Below are 21,768 nucleotides of genomic sequence, written 5' to 3' on the forward strand. Positions count from 1 at the left end.
AGTCACTGTGGGGGTTGAGTTGTCACCTATTACCGGTTTATAGTAAGTTTTAGTAAATTTATAGGGTTAGTTATTTAAAGTTAATTCAGATTAATTGAGCCGTTCTTTTGGGCCGCCACCATATGCCAGCTGGAGCGGCATATTAAATTAATTTCTTTATTACAGGTTTCCTAATGGATAGGGACAAATAAATAGCTAGCAATTTTCTGCCAAAATTCAAGTCTCAGTGTCGTTATTTCTGGTTCTAGGTTATGAATGCTTTACTTTCAAAGAAAGGGGTCCACCAAATATCACTAAGATGTTTATAAAATTGTGTTCTACTTCTAACTCCATTTTGCAATGCATTTCCTAAGCTGGGCATTTGGTACCATTCACTTATTCACAGCTGTGCTGCTTTCCTAAAATATTTCCTCTGTGTCTGTGGCACTTGCCTGCAAAACACAACAGATAGCAAGGGAAAAAATCTTACAGGGGAAGTGGCACGTAGAGCTTTACTTTCACATTAATCTTTGCATAATAATATATATCATACTTACCTACTCTCCCGGAAGCTGCGGGAGGCTCCCGTTTTTTGGGGTAGCCCTCCGCACCCCCGGAAGAGAGGGCAGGTCTCCCGCATCCTGCTCGCACCCTAGTGATGCGAGCAGGATGGAGAGATAACCTCCCGCATTTGCGGGTCCGTCGAGTGGAGAAGGGGTTAAAATGTCACAGCCCGGCCCCGCCCCCCGAAGACACTGCAGCGTCTCCTCTCCGGGCTTCTCCCGGAGAGGAGAAAAAAAATGTAGGTAAGTATGATGTATATCTATTTATATGTGGAGAGAGAGAGAGAGAGAGAGAGAGAGAAGGAGGGAGGAAAGACAGAGAGAGGGAAAGCGAAAGGACAGATAGAGGTTGGGAGGGAAGGTAAAGAAGAATTCCCAAAATATATTGCTACTGGGCCCCATAGCAATGGCATCCCTTTCATCCACTATAACTAGGGGCCTAATTCAGACATGATTGCTAGGGTGCATTTTTTGCAGCCCTGCGATCAGATAGTCGCCGCCTACGGGGGGGCTAATTCGGTGCGCAGGTTTGCAAACGCTTTTGTAGGAGAGCTGCACAAACATCAGTTTGCGCAGTCTCTGCGCAGCCCAGGACTAACTCAGCTGCTGCAATGTAATCCTGCTGATCGGGGCCGAAGCTGACGTCAGACTCCCTCCCTCCAAATGTCTGAGCCCGCATGCGTTTTTCTGGACGCTCCTGTAAAACGGTCCGTTGCCACCCACAAATGGCCACTTCCTGTCAATCACCTTGTGATCGCCTGTGCGATCGCTCTTTTCGCACCATCCAATCGCTGAGCACCGATGCACGGTGCTGTTGTGCAACGCGCCGGCAGATTGCAGTGCACACGCATGCACAGTTCACATCTGATCGTACGCTGTGCGAAAACGCACAGCAGCGATCAGGCCTGAATACCCCCCCATGATTTATTTTTTATTTAGATTTCAGTTTGAATACACCCCACCGAAATCTAACTCTCTCTACACATGTTACATCTGCCCCACCTGCAATGCACATGGGGGGTAATTCCAAGTTAATTGCAGCAGGAAATTTTTTAGCAGTTGGGCAAAACCATGTGCACTGCAGGGGGGGCAGATATAACATGTGCAGAGAGAGTTAGATTTGGGTGGGTTATTTTGTTTCTGTGCAGGGTAAATACTGGCTGCTTTATTTTTACACTGCAAATTAGATTGCAGATTGAACACACCTCACCCAAATCTAACACTCTCTGCACATGTTATATCTGCCCCCCCCCCCCCCCCGCAGTGCACATGGTTTTGCCCAATTGCTAACAAATTTGCTGCTGCGATCAGATGTGAATTAGGCCCTTACACTTGGATCCTCCACAAGTGGTGACTTCCTTACAGATTGTCGTGTTTCAGCCACTTTCTTCTTTGTGTCTTTTATCCTGAACTGAGATATCAAGGGGCCTATAACAAAAAGTATTTGCGGCTATGTCCCAGAAAACACCAGTTTTCGGGTGCTAACCACAAATACTGGGTATCCCCCCATATGTATGAAGGAGGGATCGCAGCAGGTATCGGAGATACCTGCTGCGATTCCTCCATTTCCGCCCGCAGCCTGCTCTCCATTGCTGCCCGCAGTGTGCCCGATGTATCAATTCGGATTCCCGATATTGACCCCTGCAGCTACCGCAATTTCCTGATTGCAGTAGCCCATTGTAGCCTATGGGCTACATATCGCGGGATGTAGTTCCGGCAAGGTTCCACGGGAATTCTCCGCCGGAAACGGCCCCTGTGCACAGCTGTCACTATGAAAGCGTATGCGCAGAGGCCCGGACGCCTCGCTTGGCACGTCGCAGGGATGGGTGATACATGCCGCCGATAGGATCGCACATTTGCAATGCGATCCTGGGTGGTAAGATGCCGCTTGATAAATGAGCCCCCAAAGTGTCTCAACCACTGTCACTTGTATCTTCCAGGTGTTCCGCTGAAGTGTTATACATGTAGTGCGCTTTGTCTCGTGAAGTCAGAGACCACCTGTAATGCGCAGGAGGTTTGTTCAACCAACACAGCACAATTCGGTGAGTAGTATTTTATTAATTTTTTTTTAACTGTTATGAAATGACACTTGCAGAATCAGACCAGTCACTGGTAAAGCTGTTAAGTAAATGGAGCCACCCACAATGCAACACGATAGCAGGGGTGGTCTTCAGTATGCCGACTGTCGAGATCCCGGCGCAGTGTGGCGAGCGCAGCGAGCCCGCAAGGGGTTTATTTGTGCTCGCCACGCCGTCGGTATGCAGGCGTCGGGCTCCCGGCGCAGGTATGCTGGTCGCCGGGAGCCCGGCCGCCGGCATACCATACTACACCCGATAGCAGGCCTGATTCAGAGGTGGATGGTAATCCCATCGCGACCACCTCTTTGTATGCAGCGGTATTGAGAAGTTATGCTAATGCCACAGCCGCTGGGATTTGTACTGGCTGCATCTCTTATCCGCACATCGGACGCAGCATCAATCTTCCCAGAAACCTTATGGCTGCTCAGAATGTTTATCGGAAACTAAGACACCTGGTCCTGCGAAACTTCATACAAAGACACAGGCGCTGGCTGTGACATGCTCACAAAACGCTTGCAGCATGCCCTCATTTCTCAAGCCCCCCCCCCTCCCCCATTACCACCCATAAATGCTCCCTCATTGACTATCACTATGCATCCAAATCCTCCGCCATCCATGAACCATGGACGCATTTTCTGTAAAAAAAGAAGCAAAAAGATGCTCGATGCTAGAAGATTCTCACCCGACCTGGCGTGACATATCTGTATGTGCCTGTTGTGGCTGTACTGCACTGCTGTCCCTTGAGGGAAGGGGGGGGGGAGTTGGGATGAGAGGGAATGGATACGTGGTAATGTTATTTCTATGGGGTGTACGGCTTCCCTGTGCTAAAATCCTAAAGCACCTGTGTGTTCACTGAGGTTAACTGGACTCCAATTTTGCGCCTGGCTACAATATACAGATGGAGCCTCGCTCATCTAGGCTTCTCTGCTGCACCTAGGTGCACCAAGGCTTATTAGCATAAGCCTTTCATCTTTTGTTCTCAGCTGCAATACAATACAGAGAGAACAATACAGCAGGGGATTAAGTCAATGACTCCTATTAAAGGAATAGATGAGCAGGGCTCCATCTGTATGTAATATGCAGTACAGGAATGAGTGGCACTCGCTCTGCACCATAGATGGATCATTGGGGAACTCTATTTCAGTAAATTAAGTTCTACAGGTGGTGACTGACTAGTAAAGAAAATCAGTGAAATTCGTTAAGAGCAAAAACAATAGGAGTAGAAATGTAAGCAGTAAAAGCTGTGCAGAGGGGCCGGTGTAGAGGTGGGACGTACGGACATTTATTTTATGTAGGAGAAGAAGGACCTAAGAAGAAGTTACCTTGCATCTGACGCACCTTGTGATGCAGACAACTCAATAACAGTAGTGTATTGCCGTATAATACATACACTAGGCTGATGCCAGGCGTACCACTGCGTGTGTGTATGCTGATAGATTCATAAGCATTATGGGGACTATTTATCATTTAGTATTTGCTGAATATTCCACAAAAACACTCTGACGCACCTATTTGTGGATATCGCCCTAATAAACATCCTAGTGATATTTGGTGGACCCCTTTTATTAAAGTAAACCTTAGTTACCTTCTATACCAGTAAATAAAGACACGGAGACATGATTTTGGCAGAAAAATTGCTAGCTATTTATTTGACCCTAACCATAGCAAACCTGTAAATGGAAAAATTTGTTAAGCTGCCGAATCAGCCGGCAAAATGGTGGCAGAAAAAAGAACGGCTCTATTAACCTATTGGTAAACTTAAATTGGTAAACTGACCGAAACCGTCCAACACCTTATCAAAAACCGGTAATAGGTGTCAACACAACCCCCACAGTGACTTCCCACCGCTCCTGGGTGCCCTGCCGCTGCCTCCCGGATGGGTGGTCGAGCGGCCATTAAGTCGATGGAGGTGAGTGCACCTAAACCAAATAAACTGAAACTTACTACCTATATAAACGATACAACTACAAACTGCCGTTCTTTTCCGCCTATAAATAGCCAACGAATGAAAACCAGCCAGCAATTAAAACGCCAATGCACTCCGCATAAAACAAAACAACCTCTATCCCATAGGGCGGGAGGGCGGGAAGGAAATTCAAACAGCAAAGAGGCCCAAAATGGCCACTGCAGTCTATATATACCCTAACCCTCCCCCTTTTCCTAAGGCTGTACTACCTCACAGCTAGGTCCACCCCTCACAGGATGTTTAACCCATTCCTCTCCTATGTAGTCAATTCTTTCTCCTAAACATCCTAGTGATATTTGGTGGACCCCTTTTATTAAAGTAAACCTTAGTTACCTTCTATACCAGTAAATAAAGACACGGAGACATGATTTTGGCAGAAAAATTGCTAGCTATTTATTTGACCCTAACCATAGCAAACCTGTAAATGGAAAAATTTGTTAAGCTGCCGAATCAGCCGGCAAAATGGTGGCAGAAAAAAGAACGGCTCTATTAACCTATTGGTAAACTTAAATTGGTAAACTGACCGAAACCGTCCAACACCTTATCAAAAACCGGTAATAGGTGTCAACACAACCCCCACAGTGACTTCCCACCGCTCCTGGGTGCCCTGCCGCTGCCTCCCGGATGGGTGGTCGAGCGGCCATTAAGTCGATGGAGGTGAGTGCACCTAAACCAAATAAACTGAAACTTACTACCTATATAAACGATACAACTACAAACTGCCGTTCTTTTCCGCCAAAAGCGAAGGACTCCCTCCCAGAGTCCTCGCACCGCCACCATAACCTACCCTAACTCCTGCAACACTAGGAACAGATCCTCCAGGAAAAACATCATCCCCTCATTGGATAGATGTACACCATCAGGCCGAAAAAGGTGTTTGTCTCGGAACCGAATCCTAGGGTGGCGAACCACTTTGCCTCCGTGGGCCAAGACCCACTTCGCCACCGCCCCATTCACCTTTATCCTGGCCTCATCTATTACGCGTCCGTCCTCCACACCGCGCCAACTCAACCTTGGCACCATCAGGGAAAAAACCAATACACAATTGGTCCATGCTGCGGCCACCTTTGCCAGATCTTGTATCATGGCCCACCGTAGCTCCAAGGAAGTCCTCTTCCCCAGGTCGTTGCCACCTAAGTGGACAACCAAAACCTTGGGAACTCCATGCTTCCTAGCTTGACTGACTAATCTACTCAATAGATCTGTCCACATCATTCCTCGCCAACCAAGCCATCTGATTCCCTGACCTCCAGGAAACCTCTGAGCCGTATCAGAGGCCAAAAACCTAGCTGCCCAAAAGACATAAGAGTGGCCAACCACCCAAACGGACAAGCCATCAGCGAAACAACCTGAATGGAAGGAAAAGGGGTAAAATGTGTTACTAAAATCTATGCCATAAATCGAAATTGCGTTCACCTGAAGGATCTGCCAAAAAGAAAAATTATTTTTATATTCCTAAGTCGCAGCAGTCACGGCCTAGCCGATCTCCCGAGGTTCTAATAAATTTGAAGCAAAAGCATTAAGACATTAAGGGAAAGGAAAAAAGAAATCAAAACGAAATCAAACGGGGGGGGGGGGGGGGGGGTATGAAAAAAGAGGGTAAAACATGAAATAACTCAGCTGGAGGTGAAAGCATAAAAACCTGCTGAGGGACTTTGATAGCACAGATTAGCCGAATTAATGATTAGAATTCAGTCCGTCAAGTCAGGCAAAAATAGCAAAATAACTCCAGACCCCCGCTGTCGGCTCACGCCCGCAGCGGCAAGTGGCTAATCCCTGAGTAGGATCACACACGGTAAACGAACCAACATACAGTGAACATAACATATGCATAAACCAATCAAACCTTATCTTACACTAACTTATTGACGCCAGCTACGCTTACGCAAAGTATCTCAGGCGACGGGGCGAATGTACCGCTTATAACAGGACGACTTCCATCGTCCCACCGCCTGGATCTGTGCTCCCGAAAAACCCGCGGCCGCTGCCGCCGTAGCAGCCCCAATGCGGATGGAGTGTGTACCGAAGTGGGAGGGGGAAAGGCCCAGGCTCGTCAGACAGCGACCCATCATCCACCGAAATTGGAACTTTGTTACCGGCAGCCCATCATAGTGCAGCAACCACGACCCCCGACAGTCGGGCCTTACTGCTCCATATTGTATTGCCAACCGTACCGGGCATATGCTCTCCTCAAGTGCCGGAACCAGTGTGACCCATCGGCCCTTCCCCACCTGGTCCGTCTTAGAGCGTCGCAATCTGCACAGCAAGGACCTCCCACTCACCACTACGTCCCCCACCAGCATGCGCGAATCCGTTTGCTTAGAAGGCGCTACCAACTCCGAAATCCTAAAAGCGCCGTGGTAGGCCATCGAGAACGCCAATCTAAAAAGCAGCGATTCAAACATAGACGATGCGATGGCTCCAACCGACCCAATGATGCCAGGCAGCAAAGCTGCATCAATGGGCCGCCTCCTGTCAGGCGGCGTAGGTGCTACGCGCGCCCATCCTTTCATAGCCTTAAGCAGAATCACGCTTTTCGTCAGATCGGGAACACCCTTAATTCTGCAGAAGAACGCAATGCCAGCCAAGTACCGGGACACCACCGCTCTAGATCTACCCGAAACATAAAGCTGCCAAATAAAAGAAAGCATCATCCGATGCCCGCTCTTACCTCGTTGCTTCCGTCCTCTAGCAAATTCTTCCCATTCGCTCCAGGCCTGTTCGTAAGCCTTAAGCGTGGATGGCGCGACCGATCGCAGTGCTAGACCTTCCAGTCCGGCTCGATGACCTGCCAGACATAACCGGGACAATGAAAACCCCGTTGATCGGCCTCGGGAGCCAACAAGTAAAACCTATCCCAATGCCCTCGCGATAGCGCATCAGCGACCCCGTTCTCCAGACCCGGCACATGCTGCGCACGGAACCACACGTTCCTGCGCAGACAAGTAAGCAGCAACTGCCCTAGCACCCGCAGCACCACCAGCGATTTAGCCCTCTGGTTGTTAATCGCGTGCACCACGCCCAGATTGTCGCATCTGAACAGGATGCTGCGATGCGCTAGCCTCTCGCCCCAGATCTCCAGCGCAACCATGATGGGAAAAAGCTCCAGGAGCAGTAGGTCCCTAGTGAGACCCGCCTGGTGCCATTCCGCTGGCCACGATGCCGCGCACCAAGATCCCTCCAGATAGCACCCAAAACCGGATGCCCCTGCCGCGTCGGTGAAAAGCTGCAATCTGGCGCTATCTACCGTCGGTGCCTGCCATATTCGAACCCCGTTAAAATCTTCCAGGAACGAGGCCCACACTGCCAGATCTCTTTTTATCTCGGCCGACAACCGTACAAAGTGGTGCGGCCTGGCACACCCCGCGGTTGCTCTTTCCAGCTTCCGGCAGAAAACCCTGCCCATCGGGATGACCCGACAAGCAAAGTTAAACATGCCCAGCAAGGATTGCGCCTGCCGCAGCTTAACCTTACGCGAGCCCATGAACTGGCCAATGGCCTCGCGAAGCTTAGCCACTTTGTCCAAAGGCAGGCGACACTCGCCTGCCACTGTGTCGATCTCGATACCCAGAAATGACAGGCAAGAGATCGGCCCCTCCGTTTTGTCTTCGGCAACTGGCACTCCGAAGTGACAAAACAATGCTCGTATACTGAAAAGCAGGTTGCCGCACCGCGGCGAACCTGCCGGACCCGTACAAAGGAAATCATCGAGGTAATGGGCAACGCCGTGCCCACCCGACGAAGACTCAACGCACCAATGTAGGAAGGTGCTAAAGCGTTCAAAATACGAGCATGAAACGGAACATCCCATCGGCAAACATTTGTCGATGAAATATTCCGATCCAATCCGGAAACCCATAAAACGGAATGAGTCTGGATGGAGGGGTAGCAATCTGAACGCGGATTCGACGTCAATCTTTGCCACAAGGGCCCCAGCTCCGTAGCTGCGGACCAAATTGAGCGCCTCGTCAAACGATTGATATACCACCGAGCAATGACCCGGAGGTATAGCGTCGTTGACCGAGGCCCCCGGTGGGAAGGAGAGGTGCTGGATCAGTCGGAAGGCCCCTGGTTTCTTCTTGGGTACCACCCCCACCGGGGAGATGACGAGATCAGCCACGGGGGGTGATGCAAACGGCCCCGCCATCCTGCCCAGCCTGACCTCCTTATCGACTTTTTCCCGCAACACTAAAGGCAATGCCCGAGCCGACTGAAGGTTCCTCTGCGCCCTAACTGTAACCTCGCTTGCAACAGGCAAGCGGAACCCAAAACTAAAACCCTCGTATAAAAACCCGGCATCCTCCTTATTCGGATACCAACTCAACCATTTACGCATAGCCTTTAACCTAATTGGCGTTGGCGCCCTGAGGAGCACTTCCGCCGGGTGCTCCTCTAGAGTAGGGTTGTTTAGCGCGGGGACCCTGCCGAGTATTCTTGAAGCAGGAGGAGGCAGGGTGGGAACCCCCGCAATGGAGGCAAGCGTGACGGAACCGACACTGCTTGCCGTAGGTACATGCCGCGTTGTTAAACGCGAAGCATAACCCTTTCGTCGCTGTCTGTTTCCCAGTCCGAACGGCCGACCTAACTGGCTTGGCCGACCCGCCGTCCCCGCCGGGCGCATGGGCGGACGGCCCGACCCGGTGTCCGTCCGCCCCTGTGCCCCGGGGCTCCTTGGCCTGCTGCGAGGCCCTGGTGACCCTAAGCCAAACCTCCATGTCCTTGAACCCGAAGTCCATAACGTACAACCCGTCCTGTTTCTCTCTGAACTCCTCATCATATCTACGCCATTCGTCACCCGCCGAAGTGCGTTGCATATCATGCACGAGGTGCAGGTACCGGATGACATTCATATGCTCGTCTGGCCTATCCTCAAGGTAACAAGCAGCGAAAACCCAAAACCCCGCCAGCCAGTTATCGAACGTGCAAAATGCCTCGGCCCCTATGCCCTTCTTAGCGGTAGCTGCCTTGAACTCTTTCTTCGCGCCTTTCGTCAAGACGAAGACATCCACGTAGTCCCCCCTACGAATGCTTTTGCTGCAGCTATCCCTAAGCCCCCGCATGACAGCGGTATATTCGCAGCGAACCACGCCTGGCAAGTCGCGCCGCTTCCTAGCCTTGCGAGATTCTTTGCTAACCCGCCTTCGCCTCTTATGCCTCTCTTGCCTCCCAGCCGCCTTTTTGGCGTATTTGATCGCCCTTTTCCTCGCCTTCGCCGTGCTACTTATGTCGGACACCGCCGAGGAAAGGGAGGAGGAGGAAGAAGAGGAAGAAGAGGACGAAGGGGACGAGCTGCGCGAACTTGAAGGAGTACTCGCAACCGACCCAGACTGCTCCGCCTCACCTGAAGCCGTAGAATGGTCGGATCCAGATTCCTCAGGCGCGATGTACGAAACGTCCTCAACTTCCGATTCCGCTTCCTCCGTATCTGTCTGATCAACTGCGGGCAAAAAGGGGGAAGAGGACCCAGAGACACACAGAGGCGAGCGCCTAGCACTTCCAGGCGCTGGCGTGCCGTATGAACGCACATTCTCATCTCGCCGTGGCTGCTGCTGCAGCTGAGCCGCGGCCGCACCAAGCTCGCGGCACGCACGCGCTACCCTCTGCGCGGCCGAGCCCGCACCCGCGCCCGATGCGCTAGGAAACCCCCCGGACCCAACCTCGCGCTCGGGGGCCGCTGAGAGCGGACCCAAAGCTGCCACCACCGTGGCGAGGGCCGCAGCGAACGCGTCTTGCGTTAAATTTGTACCCCGTGTCGTAGGAGCGCCGCCTGCTGGTTGCCGAGCGGGCGGAACGCGCCGTGTGGACCCGCCGCTGGGCACGGGAAGCCATGACCCATCCGGACCACAAATCGGTCGGCCCTGTGGGGAAAGGTCCGTAGTGCCTGGGCACCTCACCCTGGACATAGACCCCCCCCTGCTTCCTGTGCCCGCTCGCCCAGGTCCCCCGGAAGTGCCGGATGAGCTGCCCTGCCCAGCCCGGGAGGCCCCGCTCTGCGCATCATGTGACGCCCGCGGCGCCGTGCGTACCGCACTGCTGGGCGAAAGGCCCCGAAAACCTGGTTGATCTCTACCAGGCCTACTTTCCCTCCTCGCCCCGCCGGAAGCAATCCGCAGCGAGGAGGGCTGAGGGGACACGGAACGATGCGGCGTCGCTGCGCGCACCCGCGTGCGAGCGACGCCGCAGCCGCGCGTTGGCGCGCGCGCCCGTCGTGCGCGCGCCCCACCGCCTCCTGTCCCGGCGCCCCCCGCCGCCGATGCAGCCTCTTGCTGAGCATTTCTATCCGACGATCCCGCGCTGGGCTCACCGACGGGCCCAGGCCGGATCGCCGTAACTCCTGACGCCCGCCCAGCTCTCCCCCGCCGCGTGGAGCCTCTAAGCGGCCCTGGCAGGCGGGACCGGCCGGGTGTCACAGCAGCGGGTGCCGAGCGGCGTCCAGCAAGGCGCGCCGGCGCGCGCCCGCGGGCTCCCACCGTCCCGACACCCCCGACCTCCCCCGGAGGCGAGGACCGTTGGTCCCCTCTCTCCAGGAGGTCAGACCTCCGGGCCGCCACGCGCCGCCCACCGCGGCCGCCAGCAGCTACACCCGCGACCGCAGGGTCGCCGGAGGAGCGTGTCCTGCGCCCTGGACCCAACGACCTCGGAGCAGCCCCATGTGCAGCAGAGGCCTCCCCGGCGCCGGACATCCCGGCCCCGGGCTCAGCCCCGCTGGTCTGGTAACGGGCTGGTGCGCCTACTGATCGGCGTGGGCGGCTGGAGGCCATATTATAATTTGATTCCACAAACAAGTGTACTAAATATAAAAGGGTGAAACAATCTGCCAGGCAGAACTCACCCCAAGGAAATTCAAACAGCAAAGAGGCCCAAAATGGCCACTGCAGTCTATATATACCCTAACCCTCCCCCTTTTCCTAAGGCTGTACTACCTCACAGCTAGGTCCACCCCTCACAGGATGTTTAACCCATTCCTCTCCTATGTAGTCAATTCTTTCTCCTTATGGTGCCGCGGGCACTTTGCATCGGCTGTGGACCCGATGCATGGAACACCTGTGAGGTGTGTTACTGGCGCAGGGTGTGAGGTCCGGAACCCCCCCAGGGGCCCGTGGGCACTGCACACCCTACATCTATTATAGATATGCCCTTGTACAGAACTGTCACCGCCCTACTTGTACACATCCTAATAATGTAATAAAAATAAAAATAGGATTTTAATACCTACCGGTAAATCCTTTTCTCTTAGTCCGTAGAGGATGCTGGGGACTCCAAAAGGACCATGGGGTATAGACGGGATCCGCAGGAGACATGGGCACACTATAAGACTTTGAATGGGTGTGAACTGGCTCCTCCCTCTATGCCCCTCCTCCAGACCCCAGTTATAGAACTGTGCCCAGGGAGACGGTCATTTAGAGGAAAGAATTTCATACCAGCTCACACCTTAAACATGCCGAGAACGTGGCCTTCAATAGAACACCAGCCGATGGCATGAAAAAATATACAGCAATATGCTGACCGAAATTGTAACACAACCTGTGTGTAAACACGACCAATAGTAGAAAACCGCATGCCATGGCATGAATAACGTCATCAACAGACTGACTGAAAAGCAACCCAACGTATGTAACCATAACCAACAACTGCAGATACAGTACGCACTGGGACGGGCGCCCAGCATCCTCTACGCACTTAGAGAACAGGATTTACCGGTAGGTATTAAAATCCTATTTTCTCATACGTCCTAGAGGATGCTGGGGACTCCAAAAGGACCATGGGGTCTATACCAAAGCTCTAGAACGGGCGGGAGAGTGCGGATGACTCTGCAGCACCGAATTGCCCAAACAAGAGGGCCTCAACAGCCAGGGTATCAAACTTGTAAAATATTTGCAAAATCGTTTTAACCCAACGAAGCAGCTGCTCTGCAAGGCTATAAACCCGAGACCCCTCGGGCAGCAGCCCAGTATGAGCCCACCTACTTGGTAGAATGGGCTTTCACCGATTTCAGTAACGGCAATCCAGCCGTAATACGAGCAAGCTTAATCGTATTACAGATCCAGCATGCAATAGTCTGCTTGGAAGCAGGAACCCCAATCTTGTTGGGAGCATATAGGATAAACAGAACCTCCGTTTTCCTGATCTGTGCCAATCTGTCAACACAAATGTTCAAAATTCCGACCACATCGAGATACTCCAATGTCGCCCAGGTGTCAGTAGCCACCGCCACCACAATAGGGTGGTTCAATTGAAACCGATGAAACCACTTTTGGCAGAAACTGTTGCCGAGTTCTCTACTCCGCTCTATCTTCATGGAAGATTAAACAGGGCTCTTGTGAGACCAAACCGGCAACTCAGACACCCGCCTTGCGGATGCCAAGGTCAACCGCATGATCACTTTCCAAGTGAGGAATTTCAACTTAACCATACTGAAAAGTTCAATCTAAGAAATTGCAGTAACCGCAACACCACGTAAAGATCCCATGGTGTCTCAAAGGTACAAAGGGAGGATGGATGTGTAAGACTCCTTTTACCAAAGTATAAACTTCTGGAAAGGAGGCCCATTGTTATTTTTGGAAGACAACCGATAAGGCTGAAATCTGAACCTTAATCGAGCCCAACCTAAGATCGCCTCCACACGATCTTGTAAGAAAAGAAGGGAGAAAACGATCCAACTGGAATTCTTCCGTAGGAACTTTCTTGGATTCATACCAAGACACAAAATTTCCCCCAAATATGGTGGTAATGATTTGACGTTACTCCCTTTCTGACTGAAGAAGAGTAGGGAAGACTTCACTGGGAATACCCTACCGGGCTGGGATCCGATGTTCCATCTCCAAGTTGTCAATGGAAACCGCGGTAAGTCTTGGAACACACACGGCCCCTGCTATAACAGATCCTCTCGCAGATGAAGAGGTCAGGGATCTCCTATGAGTAAACGCTGAAGAACCGGATACCAGCCCTCCTTGACCAGTCTGGAGCAAGGAGGATCATCTGAACTTTTGTTCTTCTTATAAGTTTTAACATCTCTGGAAAGAGTGGAAGTGAAGGCAACACATAGGCCGACCGAAACACCCACGGTGTCACTAGGGCGTCCGCCGCTATCACTTAAGGGACCCTCGACCCGTAACAAAATTTCTGAAGTTTCTTGTCGAGGCGAGACGCCATCTTGTCTATTTGCGGAACTCTCCAAAGACTTATCACTTCTGTGAAAACCGCTTGATGAAGTCTCAATGTATCCGCCGAGGAAGCCTGCTTCCCAGTTGTCCACTCCTGGAACAAACATTGCTGATAGAGCGCGTAAATGTTTTCGTCGCCCAGCGGAAAATCTTTCTGGCTTCTACCATTTCTTCTCCGGTTATTGTCTGTAGAAAAACGTTATAAACGGCCCTTAACTCTAGACCGTTCATGGGGCGACAAGTATCCTAACATGACACTTGTCCTCAGTGAGAATTGCGCCGCTACCACAGGAGCGAGATACTAGTCTTGAAACCATGATTATCCCAGGTGGGAACCGGACCACTTGTCCAACAGGTCCCGCTAAACACTCAGGCCTGCAACCTGTCCACTGAATGGCCTCGTAGGCCCCAACCAACTTTTTCAGCAACTGAATGTATCGACGGATTGACACCGTTGCAGGACCGCCAGACTCTGAATTCTCAGAGTTTCCACCTTTCTTTTTTTTTTTTTTTGGAAGCAAATAAACTCTTCTCAGTACTGCCTCTAAAAATATTACCCAACCCGATCTCTGGGTCGTTGGGACCAACAGGGATACTGGCAAGTCCTGTTGTTGAAGAACTGTCAAGGAGAAAACAACGTTTTGCACCATGCAGCTTCTTGATCTCTCCGTAATTCGGAGAGCGATCCAGTACAGAATAAATATGACTCCTTACTATCGAAGGAAACCCATCATACAGCCATCACCCTGGCGAAATGGTAACAACAATCCTGAATCGCAAATCTCAGGCAAGCCTAATGCAGAAGAAACCGTAATTAGACCTCCTTACTCCACTTTCAGAGTGGAGAACCCTGCCATGAGAGATTCCCACATGGAGTTTAAGTAGGAAAATTGGGAATTGTCTGACTGAGTCGTCCAGCCTCGGGAGCACAAAAAAACTTGAACAACAGCTTCTTCTTTTTTTTTTTTTTTATGACCGGAATAGCAGGACAATGACCTGATCCTGACACAACTCTTGTATTGCGTCACATACTACCTGTGATGAGGAGGATTGGTAAGGTTGATTTGAAAAAAATCAGTGAGGGGGACGTCTGGAACTCCCGTATGTTCCCCTAGGGACTATATCCTTTACTCACTTGTCCCTGTCCTTTCCGGGACTGACTGAAGAGTTTTAGACGAGGTCCCACCAGTAGGGGCCCCCACAAGATAGACCCAACGTCCCACGGAGGACGTGGCAGAAAAAATGGATGATTTCTGCTCCTGTGAACCTGAAAAGGCAGCTGACCTCTTACCTTTTTTTTTTTTTTACCTTCCCTTACCTGCAAAGAAAGTGGAATCCTTATCTATTCGGTCGAAATGACTGCATCCTACAACAATGCGTCACCAACATAGGGCAAGAAGGTAGACTTACCTGTGGCACCTGCCGAGAGCATATTAACAAGGCCATCACCAAACCAGGCTTCACCTTCATGGGGAAGAGACTCCACTTCTTTTCAGAGTCAGCATTTGTGAATCCACAACGCCCTCCTAGCCGAGACCGCCATGGAAGTGGCCCGCGCACCCAAGAGTTCCATCCCTTACAGTCGCACGGCAGTATGTTGCAATGTCCTAGACATGACCCAACTTAAGGAGTATCACATCTCTCCTCAGGGTAATTATATCGGATGACAAAGTAACCGACCATTTCTGAATACAAGCACTCCCTCCTGCGCATGCAATGCAAGTATAATCAAAGCATATAATTAAAATATCACTTAGCTTCCTGTAAACGATCCTTTGTGACAGGGCCCCGTGCAGAACAGGGGTTGACTCTCACTTTATTCTATCCATGGCGGGAAAAGAATAAACACTCGGACTCCTCGTGATGATTTGAAACCATCTTGTCACGGCTGACCTAGAGTTATTCAACAGAGCGACCAGCACGAGAAGGAAATGTTTACTTCAGCATTCATTATAATATTTTTGTAGAAATATACACATTTAAATACACACATATATCTATATATACATATCTCATATATATATATATATATATTTTTTTTTTTTTTGTTGTTGTCAGGAACAGCAGGGTCCCTAGTGACATTAATGCGTTCTTAATGTGTATGAACATGTACTGAATGCCGACGTTGTGGATCTAATCAGGAAACATTATGGTCGACCTAAGATATAGTATTTGTGTCGACAGCAGGGAGTAGTAACATGTATGCAAAATAACATGTATGCGACCCCGAGGGCTCTGAGGGAAATATATACATATTTTTAATATTACGCCCCCACAAATATTACTACGTCTGTGCTCGAGCTACAGATCAATGCAACCGTACCATACATATACATATATATCTCCTATATAATAGCCCTGTGACTCTGTGCCTGGCACAGATCTGGGTGGGTGGATGCAGGCCAGGAACAGTCCCCTCCCTCGGTCCGCCCATCCCCTCCCCATCTCCGCCCACTCCCCTCCTCCCCGTACACCCCCTGCACCCTGGTGACACTGCTGCCCGTGAGTCTTGCGGCTGCCGCACAGTCTGGAGGAGAATGCCGTGGATGACCTCTGACTGCCGCCCCCGCCCCCCTCCCACCCGCAGCACCCACAGTGTCCACCACATCTGCCCCCCACCTGCGACACACACGCCTCGCTCCTCCCCACACATGCAGCACCCACCCACGGCACTCCCGCCCCTCCCCCACCCGCGGCAAACGCCTCTCCCCTACCCGCGGCACTCCCGCCCCCTCCCCCACCCGTTGCACCCATACCTGCAGCAACCCCGCCCCTCCACCACCCGCGGCACTCTCGCCCCCTCCCCCACCCGCGGCACCCCTGCCCCTTCCACACCCGCAGCACCCACAGCACTCACCACATCTGTCCCCCACTTACGGTACACGCCCCTCCCCCACCAGCGCCACTCCCACCCCCTCCCCCACCCGTAGCACCCACAAACCCCGCCACCCCCGCCCCTCCCCCACCTGCGGCACCCCCGCCCCTCTCCCACCCCCATACCCACCTCTGCCCGCCGCTACACCCCTGCACCCTCCACCCCACCCGCGGCTCCCCCACCCGCCCTTCCCCCACCCGCGACACCCACAGTATCCACCACATCCGCCCCCCACGGGCGGCACTCCCACCCCCTCCCCCACCCGTAGCACCCACACCCGCAGCATCCCCCGCCCCTCCCCCACCCGTGGCACTCGCGCCCTACCCGCAGCACCCCCCGCCCCTTCCAAACCCGCTGCACCTGCCACATCCATCCCCCACCCCGGCACACACTCCTCCACCACCCACGGCACTCCCACCCCCTCCCCCACCTGTATCACCTACATCCCGCAAAACTCCTGCCCCTCCCCCACCCGCAGCACCCCCGCACCTCCCACACCCCCATACCCATCTCTCCCCCCCACTACACCCCTGCACCCTCCACCCCACCCACCCCTCCCCCACCCGCGGCACCCCTGAACCTCCCCCACCCCACCCCCATACCCCACCCGCACCTCCCCCACCCACGACACCCACAACATCCACCACATCTGCCCCCCCACTTGGGCCCTCCCCCACCCGCAGCACCCCCGCACCTCCCCCACCCCCATACCCATCTCTCCCCCCCACTACACCCCTGCACCCTCCACCCCACCCGCCCCTCCCCCACCCGCGGCACCCCTGCACCTCCCCCCCCGCACCCTCCACCCCACCCGCACCTCCCCCACCCACGACACCCACAGCATCCACCACATCTGCCCCCCCCACTCGCGGCACACGCCCCTCCCCTGCCTGCTGCACTCCCTCCCCCACCGGTAGCACCCCCTCCCCCACCCGCACCAGCCCCGCACCTCCCCCACCCACCCCCATACCCAACTCTCCCCCCCGCAACACTCCTGCACCCTACATTGGATTAATAAAAAAAAGTAATACTGTGGCCATTATGTGTCTAAGCCACACTGCTACCTGTGGCCATTGTGTATAAGTGGCGCTGCTACCTGGGGGCACTGTGTGTATACGCGGCTCTGCTACCAGTGGCCATTGTGTGTATAAGTGGTGCTGCTACCTGTGGCCATTGTGTGTATAAGCGGTTCAGCTACCTGTGGCTACTGTGTGTATAAGCGCCTCTGTTACCTATGGGAATTGTGTGTAGAAGTGGCACTGCTACCTGTGGTCATTGTGTGTCTAAACTGCTTTGCTACCTGTGGGCACATTGTGTATAAATGTCTCTGCTACCTGTGGGCACTGTGTGTATAAGCTGCTCTGCTACCTGTGGGCACTGTGTGTATAAGCGGCTCTGCTACCTGTGGGCACTGTGTGTATAAGCGGCTCTGCTACCTGTGGGCACTGTGTGTATAAGCGGCTCTGCTACCTGTGGGCACTTTGTGTATAAGCTGCTCTGCTACCTGTGGGCACTGTGTGTATAAGCGGCTCTGCTACCTGTGGGCACTGTGTGTATAAGCGGCTCAGCTACCTGTGTCCATTGTGTATATACGCGGCTGTGATACCTGTGGCGTAACGGGTCGTAGCCTCTTGCAACGGTATTTTCTGTCTAACACCATCCCTCTCTTTATCCTCTCTCTACCACCCTGCCTCTCCCTATCCTTTACCCATCGCACAGCATTTCTGTACATTCCCTTTCTCCCTCCCTACGCCTCTCTATTTTTTCTCAAACGGACACCATTTCTGTATGCCCTCTATACTGCCCTGCGTTTCTGGATGTTATCTACCGGCCTGCGTATATTCAAAGGCGTGCAGGGGTTAATGGGGCGTAGCCCCTAACGACGGTGTGAACAGCGCCCGTAGGGCGCGATGAATCACCTAGTATATATATATATATATATATATATATATATATACACACAGGTATAGCTTTTTTGAAATGCATCACATCATCATGTTAATTTATACCCAGTCATATTAGTTGGTGCCGACAGGGTCACCCACATACGTCTGTGTCTCCCATATAGTGTTTACTTTGGAAAAGCATACAACTGCTGACATGCTGACAATTAATCTCATGAACCAAGTATCATCAGGAGTCGGCGGTGCCGACAGAGGGATTCCCATAGCCGTTTGTGGCAGAGCACTCACACATGCAGACACACGTGTACTAAACACCATCGACATTACACTGACTATAATGGGTAGATCCCAGTATCTGACAGGGAAAACACATAAAACGTTTACCAACTCATCTACCACACGCTCATTATATATAATGAGCTGTGCAACCGTGTTTTGGCGGGGCCAGCATCTCTGAGGAGAAAATGGCGCTGGATAGAGTGGTGAGGGCTAAGCCACGCCCCCCTTATCAGCGCGCTTCAGTCCCGTTAGTTATTTACGTTATTATACTGGCGGGGGTCTGTATACAGTGCCTAAGCACTGTATACCACTTTGCCAGGTCATAACATGAGGTATATTGCTGCCCAGGGCGCCCCCCCTGCGCCCTGCACCCTTGTAGTGCCGCTTGTGTGTGGGAGCAATGGCGCGCAGCGCGACCGCTGCGCGGAACCTCAGACTCTGAAGTCTTCTGCCGTCACTGAAGTCTTCTGTTCTTCCTTTACTCACCTGGCTTCTTTCTTCTGGCTTCTGTGAGGGGGTTGACGGCGCGGCTCCGGGAACAAGCAGCTAGGCGCACCAAGTGATCAGACCCTCTGGAGCTAATGGTGTCCAGTAGCCAAAGAAGCAGCGCCTTTGAACTCACAGAAGTAGGTCTGCTTCTCTCCCCTCAATCTCATGCAGCAGGGAGCCTGTAGCCAGCAGGTCTCCCTGAAAATAATAAACCTAACATAGGGGGTGATTCCGAGTTGTTCGCTGGTTGCCGATTTTCGCTATACTGCGATTATCCGCTAACTGCGCATGCGCAATGTTCGCAGAGCGCATGCGCTTAGTTATTTTACACAAAAGTTAGGTATTTTACTCACGGCATTACGAAGCTTTTTCATCGCTGTGGTGATCGTAGTGTGATTGACAGGAAGTGGGTGTTTCTGGACGGAAACTGGACGTTTTATGGGAGTGTGCGGAAAAACGCAGGCGTTTGAGTTCCAAAACGCGGGAGTGTCTGGATAAACGGGGGAGTGGCTGGGCGAACGTTGGGTGTGTTTGTGACGTCAAACCAGGAACGAAAGGACTGAGCTGGTCGCAATGGCTGAGTAAGTCTGGAGCTACTCAGAAACTGCGGGGTAATCGTTACGAGAAAATTAGCGAAGCTTTCGTTCGCAATTCTGCTGTGCTAAGATACACTCCCAGTAGGCGGCGGTTTAGCGTGTGCAATGCTGCTAAAAGCAGCTAGCGAGCGAACAACTCGGAATCACCCCCATAAAGTCTTTTCAGAGAAACTCAGGAGAGCTCCCCTAGTGTGTATGCAGTCTCTCTGGGCACAGAATCTAACTGAGGTCTGGAGGAGAGGCATAGAGGGAGGAGCCAGTTCACACCCATTCAAAGTCTTATAGTGTGTCCATGTCTCCTGCGGATCCCGTCTATACCCCATGGTCCTTTTGGAGTCCCCAGCATCCTCTAGGACGTATGAGAAATCCTATTAATTAAAGCTGAATGTCACATTTACTAATATTAAGTACAACACGGGTCCCTAATCCAGAGATGTTTACCTGGAACCTATGTGTGCACTCTCTCTTATATGTTGGATGTAATTTAACCCTCCGTGGCATACGGTAGGTTTCTTTTTATAATATGAAAAAAATATGCAAAAATCAATGTTACATTATAAAAAAGTATGTTCCCACTTGCAAACAATGGGGGTAATTCTGAGTTGATCGCAGCAGGACATTTTTTAGCAGTTGGGCAAAACCATGTGCACTGCAGGGGGGGCAGATATAACATGTGCAGAGAGAGTTAGATTTGGGTGGGTTATAGTGTTTCTGTGCAGGGTAAATACTGGCTGCTTTATTTTTACACTTCAATTTAGATTGCAGATTGAACTCACCACACCCAAATCTAACTCTCTCTGCACATGTTATATCTGCCCCCCCTGCAGTGCACATGGTTTTGCCCAACTGCTAAAAAATTTCCTGCTGCGATCAACTTGGAATTACCCCCAATGTGCAGAGAACAACAAAATTACTTTGCTAATTCTAATACTAATCGGGAACATTAGCCAACAGGTGGTTAAGATGGGATGCGTTTAGCATCCTGGCTTTTGGGTTGCCGGCGGTCATGTGACCAATGCTGGGATCCCGACACTTCTCAGGACACAGGAGTCGGATCACTAACAGCCGACATCCGCAAGGTGAGTATCAGGGTAAGGGTTAGGGTCAGCGCCTGGGGGTGGTTGGGTTAGGGTTAGGCACTGGGGGGATGGGTTAGCTCTAGCTACCTCCCCCCCTCCCCGAGGGTTAGCCGTAGCTGAGACGCCCGGGGGGTTATCCCTAGCCGCCACCCCCCAAGGGTTAGGGTTGGGGACAGGAGGGAGGAATAAAAATACTTACCCCCTCCGATGTCGGGCTCTATAATGTCGGGATGCCACAGTCCGTCAGCATCACGACAACCGGGATATAGTATGTATTCCGTTATGATATGTGCAACTCAAAATCCAAAAGCAAAGATGCAGGCGTGCAGATGTGTTTTTACTCCATGTAATTGAGATGCTGTTTTTTACTCCTCTTTATATTATTTGTTAACAGTTACTTATATAGCGCACACATATTCAGCAGAGCTCATTATAATAGGCCCAAAGTGGGGATAGGTAGGTGTTAAATCAGTGATGGCTACAGACCCTCCTGAAATGAGGGATTGCATCGGCTGCAGCCCTGAAACACAGAAGTGCTGTCACATTGGAAGAGCTTCCTGCTAATCACAGTCCACAGAAAACTCCTCCCCCCTGGGATTACCAATCTGGTGTGTGATTAGCACAAGAAAGCGCTTCAGCGTGACGCCAGTTTGCTTACTGGGGACGGTGGTTTACCAGGCGGGCTGTAGCCCCTAAGCTATAATTAGTCACACAAAACAGACGACAAAAAAGCAAACAAAAAGTTGTAAATGTGAATAGGCAGATTTCAAAGCGGTTTTACTGTCAAACTGTATTT

At 51.9% G+C, this 21,768-nt stretch overlaps 1 protein-coding gene across 2 annotated transcripts in view; it reads left to right on the forward strand.

The window, feature by feature from the left end:
- The window catches only part of LOC134949482 (uncharacterized), a 48,547-nt gene that overhangs the window by 26,247 nt on the left and 532 nt on the right, over nt 1-21,768 (forward strand). For both annotated transcript variants that reach the window (XM_063938076.1, XM_063938075.1), the window contains exon 4: nt 2,483-2,584. In XM_063938076.1, the coding sequence (XP_063794146.1) occupies nt 2,483-2,584 (102 nt within the window). The remainder of the gene's footprint in view (nt 1-2,482; nt 2,585-21,768) is intronic.

Source organism: Pseudophryne corroboree, chromosome 8 (assembly GCF_028390025.1).
Source record: "Pseudophryne corroboree isolate aPseCor3 chromosome 8, aPseCor3.hap2, whole genome shotgun sequence".
In the NCBI taxonomy this organism is placed as follows: Eukaryota; Metazoa; Chordata; class Amphibia; order Anura; family Myobatrachidae; genus Pseudophryne; species Pseudophryne corroboree.